The sequence below is a fragment of the Scardinius erythrophthalmus genome (assembly GCF_964197995.2).
Source record: "Scardinius erythrophthalmus genome assembly, chromosome: 25".
Taxonomy (NCBI): domain Eukaryota; kingdom Metazoa; phylum Chordata; class Actinopteri; order Cypriniformes; family Leuciscidae; genus Scardinius; species Scardinius erythrophthalmus.
In genome coordinates, this window is record NC_138245.1 from 7,835,234 (window position 1) to 7,849,428 (window position 14,195).

General features: G+C 39.1%; 3 protein-coding genes across 7 annotated transcripts in view; 1 reads left to right on the forward strand and 2 right to left on the reverse strand.

Moving 5' to 3' along the window:
* The window catches only part of pole4 (polymerase (DNA-directed), epsilon 4, accessory subunit), a 349,858-nt gene that overhangs the window by 176,440 nt on the left and 159,223 nt on the right, over positions 1-14,195 (reverse strand). The gene's annotated exons all lie outside the window — the stretch shown is intronic.
* Positions 1,607-5,536, reverse strand: larp6b (La ribonucleoprotein 6, translational regulator b). Of its 4 annotated transcripts, none has more exons than XM_081357576.1 (5): positions 5,179-5,531; positions 4,985-5,092; positions 3,234-3,447; positions 3,019-3,154; positions 1,864-2,931 (listed from the first exon to the last, which is right to left on the reverse strand). In XM_081357576.1, the coding sequence occupies exons 2-5, from the start codon at positions 5,089-5,091 to the stop codon at positions 2,051-2,053; spliced, it is 1,338 nt and encodes a 445-aa protein (XP_081213702.1). In that variant the 5' UTR covers position 5,092; positions 5,179-5,531; the 3' UTR covers positions 1,864-2,050. The 4 variants fall into 4 exon arrangements, with proteins under 4 accessions (XP_081213699.1, XP_081213700.1, XP_081213702.1 ...); XM_081357575.1 differs by having other exon boundaries at positions 1,870-2,931; positions 4,985-5,105; XM_081357573.1 differs by having other exon boundaries at positions 1,607-3,154; positions 4,985-5,105.
* On the forward strand, positions 8,081-10,170 carry gadd45ba (growth arrest and DNA-damage-inducible, beta a). Its single transcript, XM_081357194.1, has 4 exons — positions 8,081-8,736; positions 8,849-8,950; positions 9,054-9,273; positions 9,376-10,170. The coding sequence occupies exons 1-4, from the start codon at positions 8,693-8,695 to the stop codon at positions 9,487-9,489; spliced, it is 480 nt and encodes a 159-aa protein (XP_081213320.1). The 5' UTR covers positions 8,081-8,692; the 3' UTR covers positions 9,490-10,170.

Below are 14,195 nucleotides of genomic sequence, written 5' to 3' on the forward strand. Positions count from 1 at the left end.
ATATATAAATATAATTTTTTTATATAAAAATTGCACATTTTTCTTAAATATATACAAGCATGTGTGTGTGTATTTATATATACAAAATAATTATACACAGTACACACACATATATTATTTAAACACAAACTTTTATTTTGGATGCGATTAATTGCGATTAATCTTTTGACAGCCCTAAGTTTTACATTATAAATTTGCCCCTTGGCCACAAATTCACATTGAATTACAATGCAATATTTGCATAACTATGCTGGAAAGCAAACTTAAAGGAATAGTTCACCCAGTATTTTATGTTTTGTCATCATTTACTCACCTTCATGTCACGAGAGGTTCTTCTGCAGGACACAAAATATATTTAACAGAATGTTGGAGTACAGTGAACAAAAAATAGCCGTCTTTTGTGTCCTACAGATTTGGAATAGAGGGTGAATTTTCAATGTTTCTTTACATTTTTCTCTACATGCGTTCCTAAAAGACGCATGGTTGCCTGTTTGAATGGAATTATTTATTCTGAAAAATTATAATTTTATTCTTGAGTGCTAAATATCTAAATTGTGAGCTTGTATATATTAAAAGGGTTTAAATATTTTAAATTTTAGGTTGGGTGAACTGTCCCTTTAACTTCCTTTTTTACACTTGCACGTCAAATTTGTTTTTGTACAATGATAGTTTACAATAAGTTTTGTTAACATTAGTTAATTCAAATGCATCATGGACTTACAGCATGTATTAATATGTTATATAATTATGTTACTGTTCATTTTAATTATAGAAATTGTAAAAAAAAAAAATACAAAATTTGCAAGTAACAGTAACATTAATAAATCCTGTAAAGTATTGATCATTATTTCATGTTAGCTGCTGCATAGACAAATGCTGCTTGCTGAAAAACTGAAAATGTTTTCCTCCAATCAAGTGAGTGGTGGTTATTTCATATTTAAAGATATGTGTTACAAGATTGAACCATCAGTTTTTGAGAGACCCTTCCACCATTGTGATGCAAAGAGCAAAGTGCTGAAGTGACGGTGTGACTTCGCCATAGTGGTGCTCACCAAACATACACTGTAATTTAAGGCGTTATATATAATTAAGTGATCTATGCAGTGAAGTTGTTCTCTGAGAGCCTCTCTTAATAAAACAGCTAGCACTTAAAATAGTGCGCCACCACATAAACGGAGCAATTCCAAGCAAGCTAAAGCTGTTGCTTACACACTTACAATTGTTTGAGAAAGTGTAAAAGCAATTGCTTTCATGGTTGAATATCTTCTGTAATCTTTTACAACTGTCTGTACATTTGCTATTATTTCAGTTCTGCAGATGATAATGTGATGCTAATGCATATAGACCTTTCTCCAAATTAATTGAGTTATTCTTGAGCATTTAATTTGGCCTTGCAAAATGAAATCTATGCAAGCCTGTTACATTTTGCCATATTTATTCAGTCAATCTGTGGAAAGCCAGATGGAGGGGAGCCACATAAAGTAGTGAATGAGTGTACTGATGATGGGGCATTATTCATGTACAGCGTGTCATTTGTCCTGTTACAATGTGATGGTTACACAATATTTTCGTGTTCGTTCTAAGAGTTACATGTGGTACTGGACTACAGCATGGTAATTTTACATATTGGGGCATGTCATATTTGTCTTGTTAGTGCCCTGTACAGAAGTGTGTTTGCTAACATTTTTCTCAGAAGTAAAACAGTGCCTAAAAGACTCATGGTTACTTGTTAAATGGGATTATTTATTCTGAAAAATTCTAATAAATTATTTTGTTATTCTTGAGTGCTAAATATCTAAATTGTGTACTTACTCGGAAATACGGTATATACAGGAAATAATACAAATATTAAGTTAATAAATTCAGGAAAATTGGAATACAAATTCATCTTTATTGAATATTTAATTATACACTTTTTTTTTACATGACATTTTTCCCCATTGATTGGAGAAATAAAGTTGTCAGTAATTGCGTTGCATTAAAAGTGCTTCTGTTGCACTGCACAAACACAGGCTCAGTGAAAAGACTTCATAATGCATCTTGGACAGGGTCAGTGGGGCAACAGCACCTTCCCTCTACCAATGCAGTTGTGAAAACCCTTGGTCCCGTCCGGGCCGACAGGCTGGCGCACTACCTGCAGACCCGAAGACCTCACAATCTGATCGGGTGACAGCAAGCTTCCTATCTCAGGCTGAATGACCTGGGCGGCATTTTTCCGTCTCTGGACCCACGGGCTGCCAGTGAACCCCGTGTCATCCGGAGAGAGCTCGTCCGAGCCCTTGCCGAAGGAGGACGTCCCGGCTCCAGTGGGCGTGCTGCTGAACGGATGTGTGGCCAGAGGAGAGGTCACGTGACTGCAAGAGAAAAGCTTGCGAGGCAGGAGGGGGCTTCCTACGGGACTGCCAAGAGGATTCCTGTAAGGGTCCGAGCGGAAAGCGGAGATCTGCGGGATGGCGAGGGGACTGCCGTAGAGGGCCTGAGGACGGGACACCCTGCGGTTGGGTCGGGGTGAGGCGGGGGCAAAATCGGACTCTGAAGAGCTGCAAACAGCCGAATCCTCCAAAGAGTAAAGGGACCGCCTGGCTTTTCTGGTGGACTTTTTTAAGCTGTCGTTGTCAATACCTTCTTCTGACTCTTCCTCCACCAGGTTTTGGCTCCATCCTGGCTTACGAGTCCCACGGCTGCCCAGCAGGACCACACAAACGCCCCTTCCTCCCTGTTGCTGCTCTTCTGTCCTCAGGCTGTCGTACGCCTTGCGCGCGCCTTCTAGATACTCGTACTCCACCACAACACACACTTTGCGCCCCAGTTCCAGGTGTTTCTTTGTGTACCGTTTCAACTCAGCAGGGATCTCTTTTCCTGGGCGCAGAATGCGAAGAGATGAAATGGTGCCGTAGGGAGAAAACATCCGCATTGCGGCTTCCATGATGCCTAGCTGCTCCCCACCCGGTGACCCATTTAACTCATCCTTGACTGGGCCGACACCGTCCAGGAAGTTCCAGGCCAGAAGCAGCTTGCTAGTGGGAACGCACAGGAGCCAATCGGGTACTGGAGTGCGGCGTCGCACCTTGGTTCCCATCTCATTGACCTCCAGCTGCGGAGAGGTTCTTGAAGCGGCCAGTGTGGTGCGCCAGTCACGCGTCAGATCTCGAATCTGTGACGAGACAGTGAAAAGAACGTTTCCCGATGACGACACTTTTACTCGGATCGGGGTGTTGGTTTTTTGATCTCACCTTTTTGAAAGATGTCAGCAGCTTCAGACTAACGTAACCCATCTTGTTTCTTTGGACATGTTTAAGCAGAAAAGCATCTTCTGATAGATTTTCATCTGATAGGTAGTTCTCGAGCTGGGCTGCAATTTTTTGTGTGAGATCGTCGTTCGGAGGAATCCAGAGTTCACCCTCACAGAATTCCTCTTCAAAAACATCAATCAGTTCAGTCGAACTCCTGAAAAACAGTCATTTCTTTATTGAAATGGATTTGGAATTAGCCATTAGAAAAACACTTCAAATTGGATCATTCCAGGGATTCGGTAATATTTCAATGGATTTTTAAATACTTCATCATTAGGCACATATCAGGCCTCCAACAAATCCAATTTTCCCACCACAGGCATTAAAGACCTTTTATTATTTTCAGGTTCATAAACAACTTTTATTCTAAACCCTGTAACGGACAAAATGGAATTGGTTTAAAAAGGATTTTACACAAATAAAAACTTTCTACCTACTGCTCGTGTCCCTCTTAACAATTTAATAACTACAAATGTAACATTTATGATCATTTTCCCATTTTTATGGGACTGAAGTTAAATAAAAAAAGTCTGTGGTGTCATTTTTGTACAAATTGTTTTGCATTTAGAGGTTTAATTAAAACCACAATTTTATTGTGTTAGTCATTAACATGTCAGGTGGTATAATAAATGCCTTCATTTTTTTATCGTCTTCCCTATTTTTCCCCCAAAAGAATAGTGTGACGGGGTTGAAACTGTAACAGGTCTGAAGAGGGACATTGACTTTACTTTTAAATATTTTTAATTTGGTCTCCCTCTCATATTGTGCCCTTCTTTCTGCTGCTGATGTGGCTGCCATTTCTGACATTGGATGCTTGTCAAAGTTGGGCATTAATTAGACGCTTACCCTGCACACCTGCAGGTAATAGATGGGTGCAAAGAAGAAAAGACCAAAAAAGTAAAATCAAGAACAAAAGAAAGTCCCGCACACTATCAGTACTTGCAAAAGTATCAACAAAAGTTGACCTTCATTTTTTAAATTAAAATTATTCATAAATTAAGTGGAAAAACTCAAACCTGTCACAAGTTTACAACCTCAAAACAATGAGAAATATACAGATTGAGACAGACAGGGTTGAGTTGTCTTTTTTCTTTTGTTGCAAAATGGCCTCTGCTCCTGGAGGACAGTTGACCATATATGGCAGCAATGAAATAAGTACATTATACTTATGGATTAAAATAAAATAGAAAAAAAAAAGTCTTAATTTTATGTGATGGGGTTTAGTTAAGCTTGACAGTACCCTCCCCCCTGACTATAATACGCCTCAAAAATATGAATAAAAAGTAGGACACTACTTATCTCCTGCACCACTGTTAAAGAGACCTGAATGATGTCACATATGGGTGGAGCTTAAATTATTATAGGCGGAGAATTGTTGGTATGAAGTATTGAGTTTAAACTAAGGGACATAACTCTAGTCTTTTTTTATATTTTTCACAAGTAAGTAAATAAATACCTACAATACTGCCAAATTATAGACACTGTACACATTTTGTTCAATATTTTCTAAGAAAACAACAAATTCAGTGAAGTGCCTTAGGGACATGGCAAAATGCTTAGTGTATGATAGAAATAAGACATTTTGTGAGCACAATTTCAGTCCAGAATATTGTGAAAAGCTCTTAACCACTGAAATATTACTAAATCCCAGAAATGAAACCAACTCATTAATTATCTAACAACTGTCTTACCCGTCCAAACTATCATTTAGCAGCCCATCATCAGTGAATGAGAAGTGTCTCTTTGACTGCTGAGTGTCCTCACAGTGGAAGATGTCAGTAAAACCAGGCGAGGACATGCTGTTGACAAAGGCTGAAATGTACTAAACATTTAAAAACATATATAATTAAGCATCAGTTGTTAAACTGCGTTGTAAACAGCCTACCTGTCTGCTTCCCCGTTTCCCGCCACACAGCTCCTGAAAACAGGTGATCCCTTTTTAGAATACTGATTTAAACGTCCATACGTCACAAATGAAAAAAGATATCTATTGGGCGACGTCGTGCTTGTTCTGTAACTGCTATAGACAAATCACAAATAAATCCTCTGGAAGCATAAAAAAGTTTTAAGATATTTGTCAATATTCCAGTCTTTTAAAGAAAGACATAAACTGTTTTGTTGTTTTTGTGATAGGCTAATCATGAACATTCGGAAAAAAGGTTAGGCTACTTGATATCAAATATAGCCTATAGGCTAATGAACATGACCAGTGAACGCAAAGCATAAATAATTCTGCCTGATATTTTTCTCGTAGACCCTGCCATAATTATTTACACTTAATCTCTCTTAATTACCCAATTACACGCAGCCTCTGTTCCCGAGACTTTACTAATGGGTGTGTTAGTTACTTAGCGAACCATGGACTTTTGGAGACCCATGTAGACGTTATGCAAACCCACCATGGACCCGACTGGTGTGTGTACTGTGAGGGGTGAGGTGTCAAGATTAAGTGTAAAGTGTATTGCAAATGAAAAGGTGCCACGGGGGATCCGTGAGACGGTAGAAGCCTACGTGCAGGAGTCAGGACTCCTGCCAACCCCCTTACTCGGCTTCCTGTATATTACCACTGTAAACATCCCCGGACAAGTTATTCCTCACTTATGTGACATTCTTCAAAGAGCACGATGGAGGTAGTCTGAAGTCCTGCTAATTAACTAACACGATTCACAGCCAATAAACACACTCAGGATAATGTGGGCTCAACCATATTATAATTACAGTAACGGTTGCTTTTGTAAACGTGCGAGCGGAATTTGCCATATGACGATCACCGAATAAAAACATTTTCGCGTTTTCTGAACGATAGAATCAGATCAAAAAAGAGTAAATCCAAGAAGCTTACTTAAATGTAAAAGGGTGAATCTTCAGTTAAAGGGATATTTTTGGATATTTTAAGAAAAACAAAAAATAATGGAATGAAGATGAGAACATGGCCTTGATCAATCTTCAAATGGGTAAATATAGATATGTGTGAAGGAATAATTTTGTATATAGTAGCCTAAATGGTGAGTGGTGGCAATGGGATTTCTCACTTTCTGGAGAAAAAAGATTGATAAGACTTGGGCTTGCTAGTTGAACAATGTGGATTCACTTTTAAATTGTAACATATTTAGATATTAGCATGTGCTGGATGATGATTCATCAGCCAATGTATAGGAAATACATAGAAACAGTTGCTAATTTAGTTGTTATAGCACGGACTGTCAAATATTAAAAGTTGGCCTGCTACCCGGGATACACTTTTACAGAATATAGAAATACATATTAGTATAATTATATTAAAGTGTATTTAAACATTCTGTAAAAGTTTATCTAGGTATCAATTATGTACAACTATTGTATTTTTATTTTGACAATTTAGAACATGTCAGACAAAGCAAAATAGGCCAACCAGTAAAATAGATTAATCTGAAAGGTTAAACTATTATTCTATATACAGACATGTGAATGTTTACGTATTTAATTGCCCATATTTAAATTGAAGATATGTCATAATAGCAACACTACGAATGCAAACTGAACGATTTCACTCAACTAACCTAAAGGTTTAAGCAAAGATGTCTGAAATCTAATTCATGGAAATACTTAATATTAACCCCATTAATTACAATATTATTCAATTTAAAAATAATAACACTATAGCAGCATCTTACCCCAACCCATCACAGTGCAACAATCTTACACTTAGTAACATTTATGATTTCACTGTCACTACATTGCCTTTCCAGAGTGGTCACCTAATGCTTTTCAATTCCATGGTAACAGAATCTAGCAAATTTTGACACTCTTAAAAATGAGGCAAAACAATAAAAGAAATAGTCATTATTTTAAAACTAGAAGGATTGTTTTAAAGCATTTTATTTATTTAACTTTAAAATCACCCTAGAGGACAGACAAGTAACGCAAGAATGTACCCGTTTATGAGATTTAATATTTCAATTATTTTGTAGTGACATATCATAACCAGTAGGGGACACTCGTTGATAGAAGATCATTCTGCTGAAGGACTGATTGCTGAAATGCTTGGCTTGAACCAGTAGCTCTCGTTATCATATTTAAGATTATAGCATTTCTTTACTGTTAATTCCAATTTATGTCATGCAAAAGTACAGTTAGTAAGTGACATTGTGATAACTTTGGCTACATCAGTTTATGATCATCTAACAGCAGATGGCGCATTAGAACAGTTAAATGATTCAATCCAGTTATTGAGTTATTGATTGATTTGATTTGACTGATTTGAAAAATCCCTTGAGATTCATTAGAAGCACAGGAATGCACTTCAACGTACAAGCCATATCTGAAAGTGTTGCTGCAGCAGGGACATGCACGCAATGTGCTGATGATATTATGACAGACATATTATTATGACCCTGAAGGCATGTCTATCGAGGGATGGAAATCGATCAAACAATGAAGTGCAAGACGTTGACCCCAGTGTTTATGCAGTCCGGCGGCGGGTTTCGTAACTCGAGCACAACAAGGTCCCATGATAACATCAACAGCTCTGATCCTGTGACTGTACCGTCTATAATTAGCCGGTGGAACTGGAACAGCTTGGGTAATGAAAGTTCCAGGTAAGAAGGAGACAGAAACTCAACTACCTAGAGCCAGTTCAGACGACTTGTGTTTTGCAAAACCAAACAATGTCTCCTGCAAAGATAGCCTGAATAAACAACGCCGTCGATTTGAATGCATCATTTTCGTCCCTAACTGTGCACAGGATGCCAGGAGTCACGAGTCGTCATCATAGGCCTATATAAGGGAGTTTCGACAAACCAGCTCGTGCAATTTCAGGACGTGGCACAATGTTATAGATTCAATAAACATATGATATACAACGACTGTTCTTTTCCCACATATGTAATTAATTTAGGCTACTTGCAATTCAAAAATGAAATTCTGGCTTCATTACGTTCTGTAGCCTACATGATGCAAAGGTTTCAGATATAACTGCAACATGCACATCGAAAGCAACTGGGAAACTCCATCATTTCCATAAGGAAATTCCATCGGTCTCAGTCAGTACAAACAAATTGAAAGCTGCTAGGTGCGTGTTGTATTGGTAGTTTGGGGAGATGTTCCGCGAATCAGCCCACGTGGGGTGAAAGCAGGAGTTTCCCCCACGACCAATGGCTGCGCGAGCGCAAGACGCTTGTGGAACATTTCTAACCAATCAGAAAGACGAGCGTTTTGCTAAGCCGCGCCCAACTCGAAAGCGGTATATATGCGCGTTTCGCTTGCAGTCGGCAGAAACTAATTCGGAGACACAGCGAAGCGAGCAAAGGAATACTACAACTCCAAGTGATAGGCTATCTGGATTATACTTTTGGACAGCACACTTTGACTGGATTTTACGATCTCCTGGAGACTTGTGGATTACTATTATTTGAAGCAAAATGACCCTGGAAGAACTCGTTGGATGCAACATAACTGATAAAAAGTAAGTTATTTGTTGCATGCATGAATATCAACCGCGAATCTCAATATGTGTTTTTTCTCTATATAGAGAACTATCCGACTGTCGCTTACCATAGTCGCTTTTTTTTTTACAGAATGGACACAGCGAGCCAAGCATTGGAAGAGCTGCTGGTAGCAGCACAGAGACAAGACTGTCTAACAGTCGGCGTTTACGAGTCTGCAAAACTAATGAATGTGTAAGTATATATATTTATGCCTGACTTTCCATATTGGAGTGATGTTGCTATATTGCGTTATCGCCACAAACAGGAGTCTAATTGCATTTGATTTGATTTACAGAGACCCAGATTGTGTCGTACTGTGCGTACTGGCCACCGACGAGGAGGACCAGGACGACATAGCGCTGCAGATTCACTTCACGCTCATCCAGGCGTTCTGCTGCGACAACGACATCAACATCCTGCGCGTGTCTGGTCTGAGGCGCCTCGCGCAGGTGCTCGGCGAGCCCGCCGCCGTGGACAACAGCGAGCCGAGAGACTTCCACTGCATCCTAGTCACTGTAAGTACACTTATATTCGCACACTGCTTAGCGAAGGCAAATCATTTCGAATCTTAATATCACATGACGTTGACTTACGTTGCATTTTATGCTTTTTCACAGAACTCTCAATGCCAACCACTCAAATGCCAGGCGTTGAAGGACGTGGGCAACTACTGTGAAGAGAGCCGTTGCAAAAACCAATGGATTCCTTATCTGTCCCTGCAAGAACGTTGAACGAGTCGCGATGCTATTGCTGCAAGGAAAGGATGAAAGGGTCATTCTCTGCGAATGAAAGCAAATGGGCTCTGCACTAGCCGCCGTTGACTGCTCTGCTGCGTCATGTGAAGGGGCTGTGAGAGAGAAAGCGGAGCTCATGGAACTGTGCGCTCGCTACATGATTCCCCCCTGCCCCTCCAGCTTGTCGTGTCCTCCGTGGGAAAAGGAAAAAGTGGTCGTTTTGGTAGCGGAGGAACAAGTTGTGGGAAAATGAACTGTGAAAGCCTGCCTGTCGGCACAAGCTGTACTGGAGAACTTGCACGCAGGCGGCGTGGGCGCGCGCGCGCCCCCGGCTTCATATGTGCAATGGGTTGGAAAGAGATGAGTGTACGTCACTATCGCTGACTGCGGGACGAACATTTTGAAATGTTGAGTGAATCATCTGTGTATTAGCCGGACACGATTAACTGCAGTAGCGTTTATGTCAAGCTACAAATGGACTGCAATCGCTTCTGTTAGACTGCACTGAGAAGGACCGTGTTTGTGGAAAAACATGAATAATGCTGAGTTGCATACATGCATACATACTATGAATTGTTGTTGGTTAAGTTATTGCCGGTAATTTAAACAGAGTAATATATGCATTGCTTCTCTTGTCAAATGCAACATTGTTTCAATAAATTATTGTTTGAGACTTACTCCTCTGTCTGATGTTTTGCTTTGGGGGGTTTAGGGGTGGTAGACAATTCAATAGGTTTCTTATAGTGGCACTAGTATATAATTGTAAATGGGCCATGCAGATTCACTTACCTTGGTCAATGTTTAAAATAACAAAGAATTTCCTGGTTAACTTCCTTGCAAATCCCAGTGTCTTCCCAAAATTAGCCTGCACTGTACAGCAGGGAGTGGGAGGGATTTACCCCACTGAGGTGTGAATGCATTCAGTGGAAATGTTAGGAAAGAACAAGAGCCCTAAGTGACGTGCAAACAAATCGCACAGTTTGCCAAAGGATAGTCTTTGTATCCTCTTGTCCTGGAATCAACGTCATATCCTTACTGACACAGTTAATTACAACACTGCGCTGGCAGGAATGCAGACATATGAGTTATTTATGCCGAGTTCCGTCTGCTTTCACAAGCTCCACTCCTCTATAAAGAGACAGCACAGGGCTTAGATAACCTCCAGAAAATAATCTATAAAAGCACTTTTCAGTAAGTCATTACGTAGAGGTTATCACAGGTGTATGGTTACACATCTCTTATTATTTCTGGAACAACCTGTAATAGTTGTGTAGCAGAGAACTTGTTACAGTACACAGTGGCCTTTTGCTCTGTTTAACGGGCCTCACAACAGAAGGGGCCTCCGCTTGCACTCGAAAAAGAGCCCTGTCTCCTGTTATCACAGAAATGGATGAGGGCTAGGGGCAAAAATGCCACCAAAATTCAAGATATATGGGTCAAAAATGTCCTTGTTTGAGCTCTTGTTTTTAACATTTATTACAGGCCATAGAGTGCCATTGATTGCAAATGTGATAGCCTATTGATTTCATACAATAAACAAGAAGTTAATGTTAGGTGACTCATTTTAGTCTTAGAACATTGTCTGTTTTTGCACTATTACCAACAAAAATATTTCCAAACAAATCCAGAGCCGTCTCTGAGCAACACAGAGATGTTTCATTACTAAATGAATTTCGTTGTGCGTTTTTAACAAATCGTTTGACTGAATGATGGGGGTCTGCAACTGCTTCTTTGAAACGGGCCTCCGAATTGCAAAGGCCGCCTCACATATTACAGCAGCATCCTGGGATCGTGTCTCCCTCAAGGGCACAAAATGCTAGTTCATGCTTTATCCTTTCACGGCTTGAATCTAAAAGGTCTGGGTTACTAGTGCATAGTATTAAGTTACCACCACCATCTTTCTGTAAAACTCTGGCACACACTTCTTTGTGAGCTTTGTTTTTCCAGCTCAGTTGCTGTTCAGGTCAATGTTGTGAACTCTGAGAAGTGAAGAACATACATGCTAACACCTGCCGATAAAACAAACAGTGCATCCTATGAGAGATTCATCCAACAAAACACCTTCGTCCTGCTGCTCATATGATGATATGATGTCTATATGATGTATTATGATGATTATTCAGAATCAATATTGTTGTGATATCCTTTTTGTGGTCTCACATTGGGCATAAATGCTAATCTGTAGCAACAAACGCACTAGTATTGTACAGTCAGTCACTGTAAAAATTAACTCGATATTAAAGATAGATTTATCAAGAGATAATAATAGACCTGAAGAATCAGAGTTTCCAGAATTAGTCTCCTTTGAGATGAAAGGCATCAAGTATTTTTCTCGGGCATTCCCTGAGAGATTGTGCGTCTGACGTAAGCCGTCGCTGATTACGCAGTGGAACCCCGGAAACGTCATTGACCATTTAAGGGCAAATCTGAAAACGCCAAGCATGTTGAGTCTTATCAAACACTAGAGCGAAATATAAAGATTCTAGCAAATTCTCCGCGTTTAAAGTATCACAATATTCGTGTTTGTTTGGATAGGGCATCTCCTAACTGCTCGCCGGGCGAGTCGTGCCCAGCTTCTGCCGTCGGTATGTGAGGAATGCGGAAATAGTGGCTCGTTTGCACAGAAGTGCCACGTGAGTGCATTAGCTGTTTCCCACAAGGTGCCAGAATGAATCAGGGTGGTTTTTTTTTATTATTTAATCTTATCGTGATCACGGGAAAGAGTCCAGAATAATTGGAAACAGTCATTTCAATATGACATTGCTCCAAAACGGATGGATGGCAATTTAGTTTATTGTCATTGCACCCCAGCGATTATTTCTCAGGAAAGGTTATTTTTGTAAATCGTTTTTTTATAGACGCTTGGATATAAAAAGCTTCTGAACAAAACATGCACCTCATTGAATGTTGTCACACTATAATTTGTCACAATGGAAACCTGACGCTGGTTTGAGGAGCAATAGGCTACTTTTCTGAAATATGAAATGCAAATAGGCTATGACATTGCTTTTAAACGTACATATTCCACAACTTATTTTTGTGTTTGACATGATCATGATTTAAAGCAAGTATACATCAATTCATGATAGGCTATAGCAAACATGGAACAGGTTTTAATTCAAATTATAACATAAAACCCATGTCTTTTTGCCTCATTTGTGACCAAATCAAACAAAAAGTTTCAATTGGTCAGCAAGACAAATTACAGATATGACATGAATACACATTGTACAAAATAAAAAGATAAATAATGAATAAAATCAATGCAAATTGCAATGACCGTAAAAGATACATTGATATTCACAGAAATATGTTTGTGTTTCTAAATCACATGCTCAAAACTCATCTCAAAACTCCTTTTATAAAAAGCATGACCAAGGCAGAAGTATATACAGGAATACACCTACACAAACTGACTTGAAAAAGAAAGACAGGGAAACCAGTTTTCAGTTTTTTTAAAGCACATATAGGCAGAAACTCGACGGGCCCCTGCTGAATTTTCCCTCCCCATAAAGCCTTGATCTGTGAGCGCTGTAATGACTCTGTGCCACCCAGTCTGTTTCTGTTTGACTCTGGTCTCCGAGGTCGTCAGGTACATTCAGGCTGGCAGCAGCGCTTCTTTCCACTCACACCCAAAGACGTGAAGGCCAAGTTTATGGCCCATCCTGCAGAGCAGACCAAATGAAATAGACAATAAAATCATAGCTTGTGAATGCACTCATTTTCATTGCACTGTAAGAGTCTTTAATCAGCGTTTTATCTCGCCACTATAAACACATTGCTCACGCTTAATTAAAACTGCCAACTACTAGGTTTCAGCAGATGTTGACAGTCTTTTTAGAGAGAGGGGCTCTTAGGCTCGCCAGCGTACAAGGAGCAAGAATATTGCTCAAAACTCTCAGGAAATTATTGTCTTAAGATCAATGGCAAATAAGGGTGTCCAATATAACCAAATGTACATGACATTATCAGTGTAATTTTTAGTCTAACATTGAGACCAGTCTAACATTACACACAGTTATGAGGGTTTACACGGATCCTTTGTGTGATTTTATTTGAAGCTTTATGGTTTTGCATTTTGCATTAAAACAAAATGGCTTTATGCAATGGCATGACATGTTTTCATGTATATATATATATATATATATATATATATATATATATATATATATATATATATATAAAATATATTTACTTAGCCCCCAACCCCCCCCCCCAAAAATGCATCTTAAAGGGATAGTTCACCCAAAAATGAAAATATTTTTATACTTTACTCACCCTCATTTGTTCCAATCCTGTATGAGTTTCTTTCTTCTGTTGAACACTAAAGAATATATTTTAAGATAAGAATGTTGGTATTTAAACAGTTGACGTTAGCCACTGACTTCCATTGTATTTTTTTTTCCCTATGGATGTCAATGTCTACCGTCGACTGTTTAAATACCAACATTCTTTAAAATATCTTCTTTTGTGTTCAGAAGAAGAAAGAAACTCATACAGATTTGGAACAACTTGAGTTGAACATTGTATTCCTCTTCATTTCAAGTTCAGAACAGTTATTTCACCTTACACCTTCACATCTTTAAAAAAGTGAAATTAAAGTGAAAACATAAAATATGTGACCCTGGATCACAAAACCAATCACAAGTAGCACATTTGTGGCAATAGCCAACAATACATTGTATGGGTCAAAAATATCGATT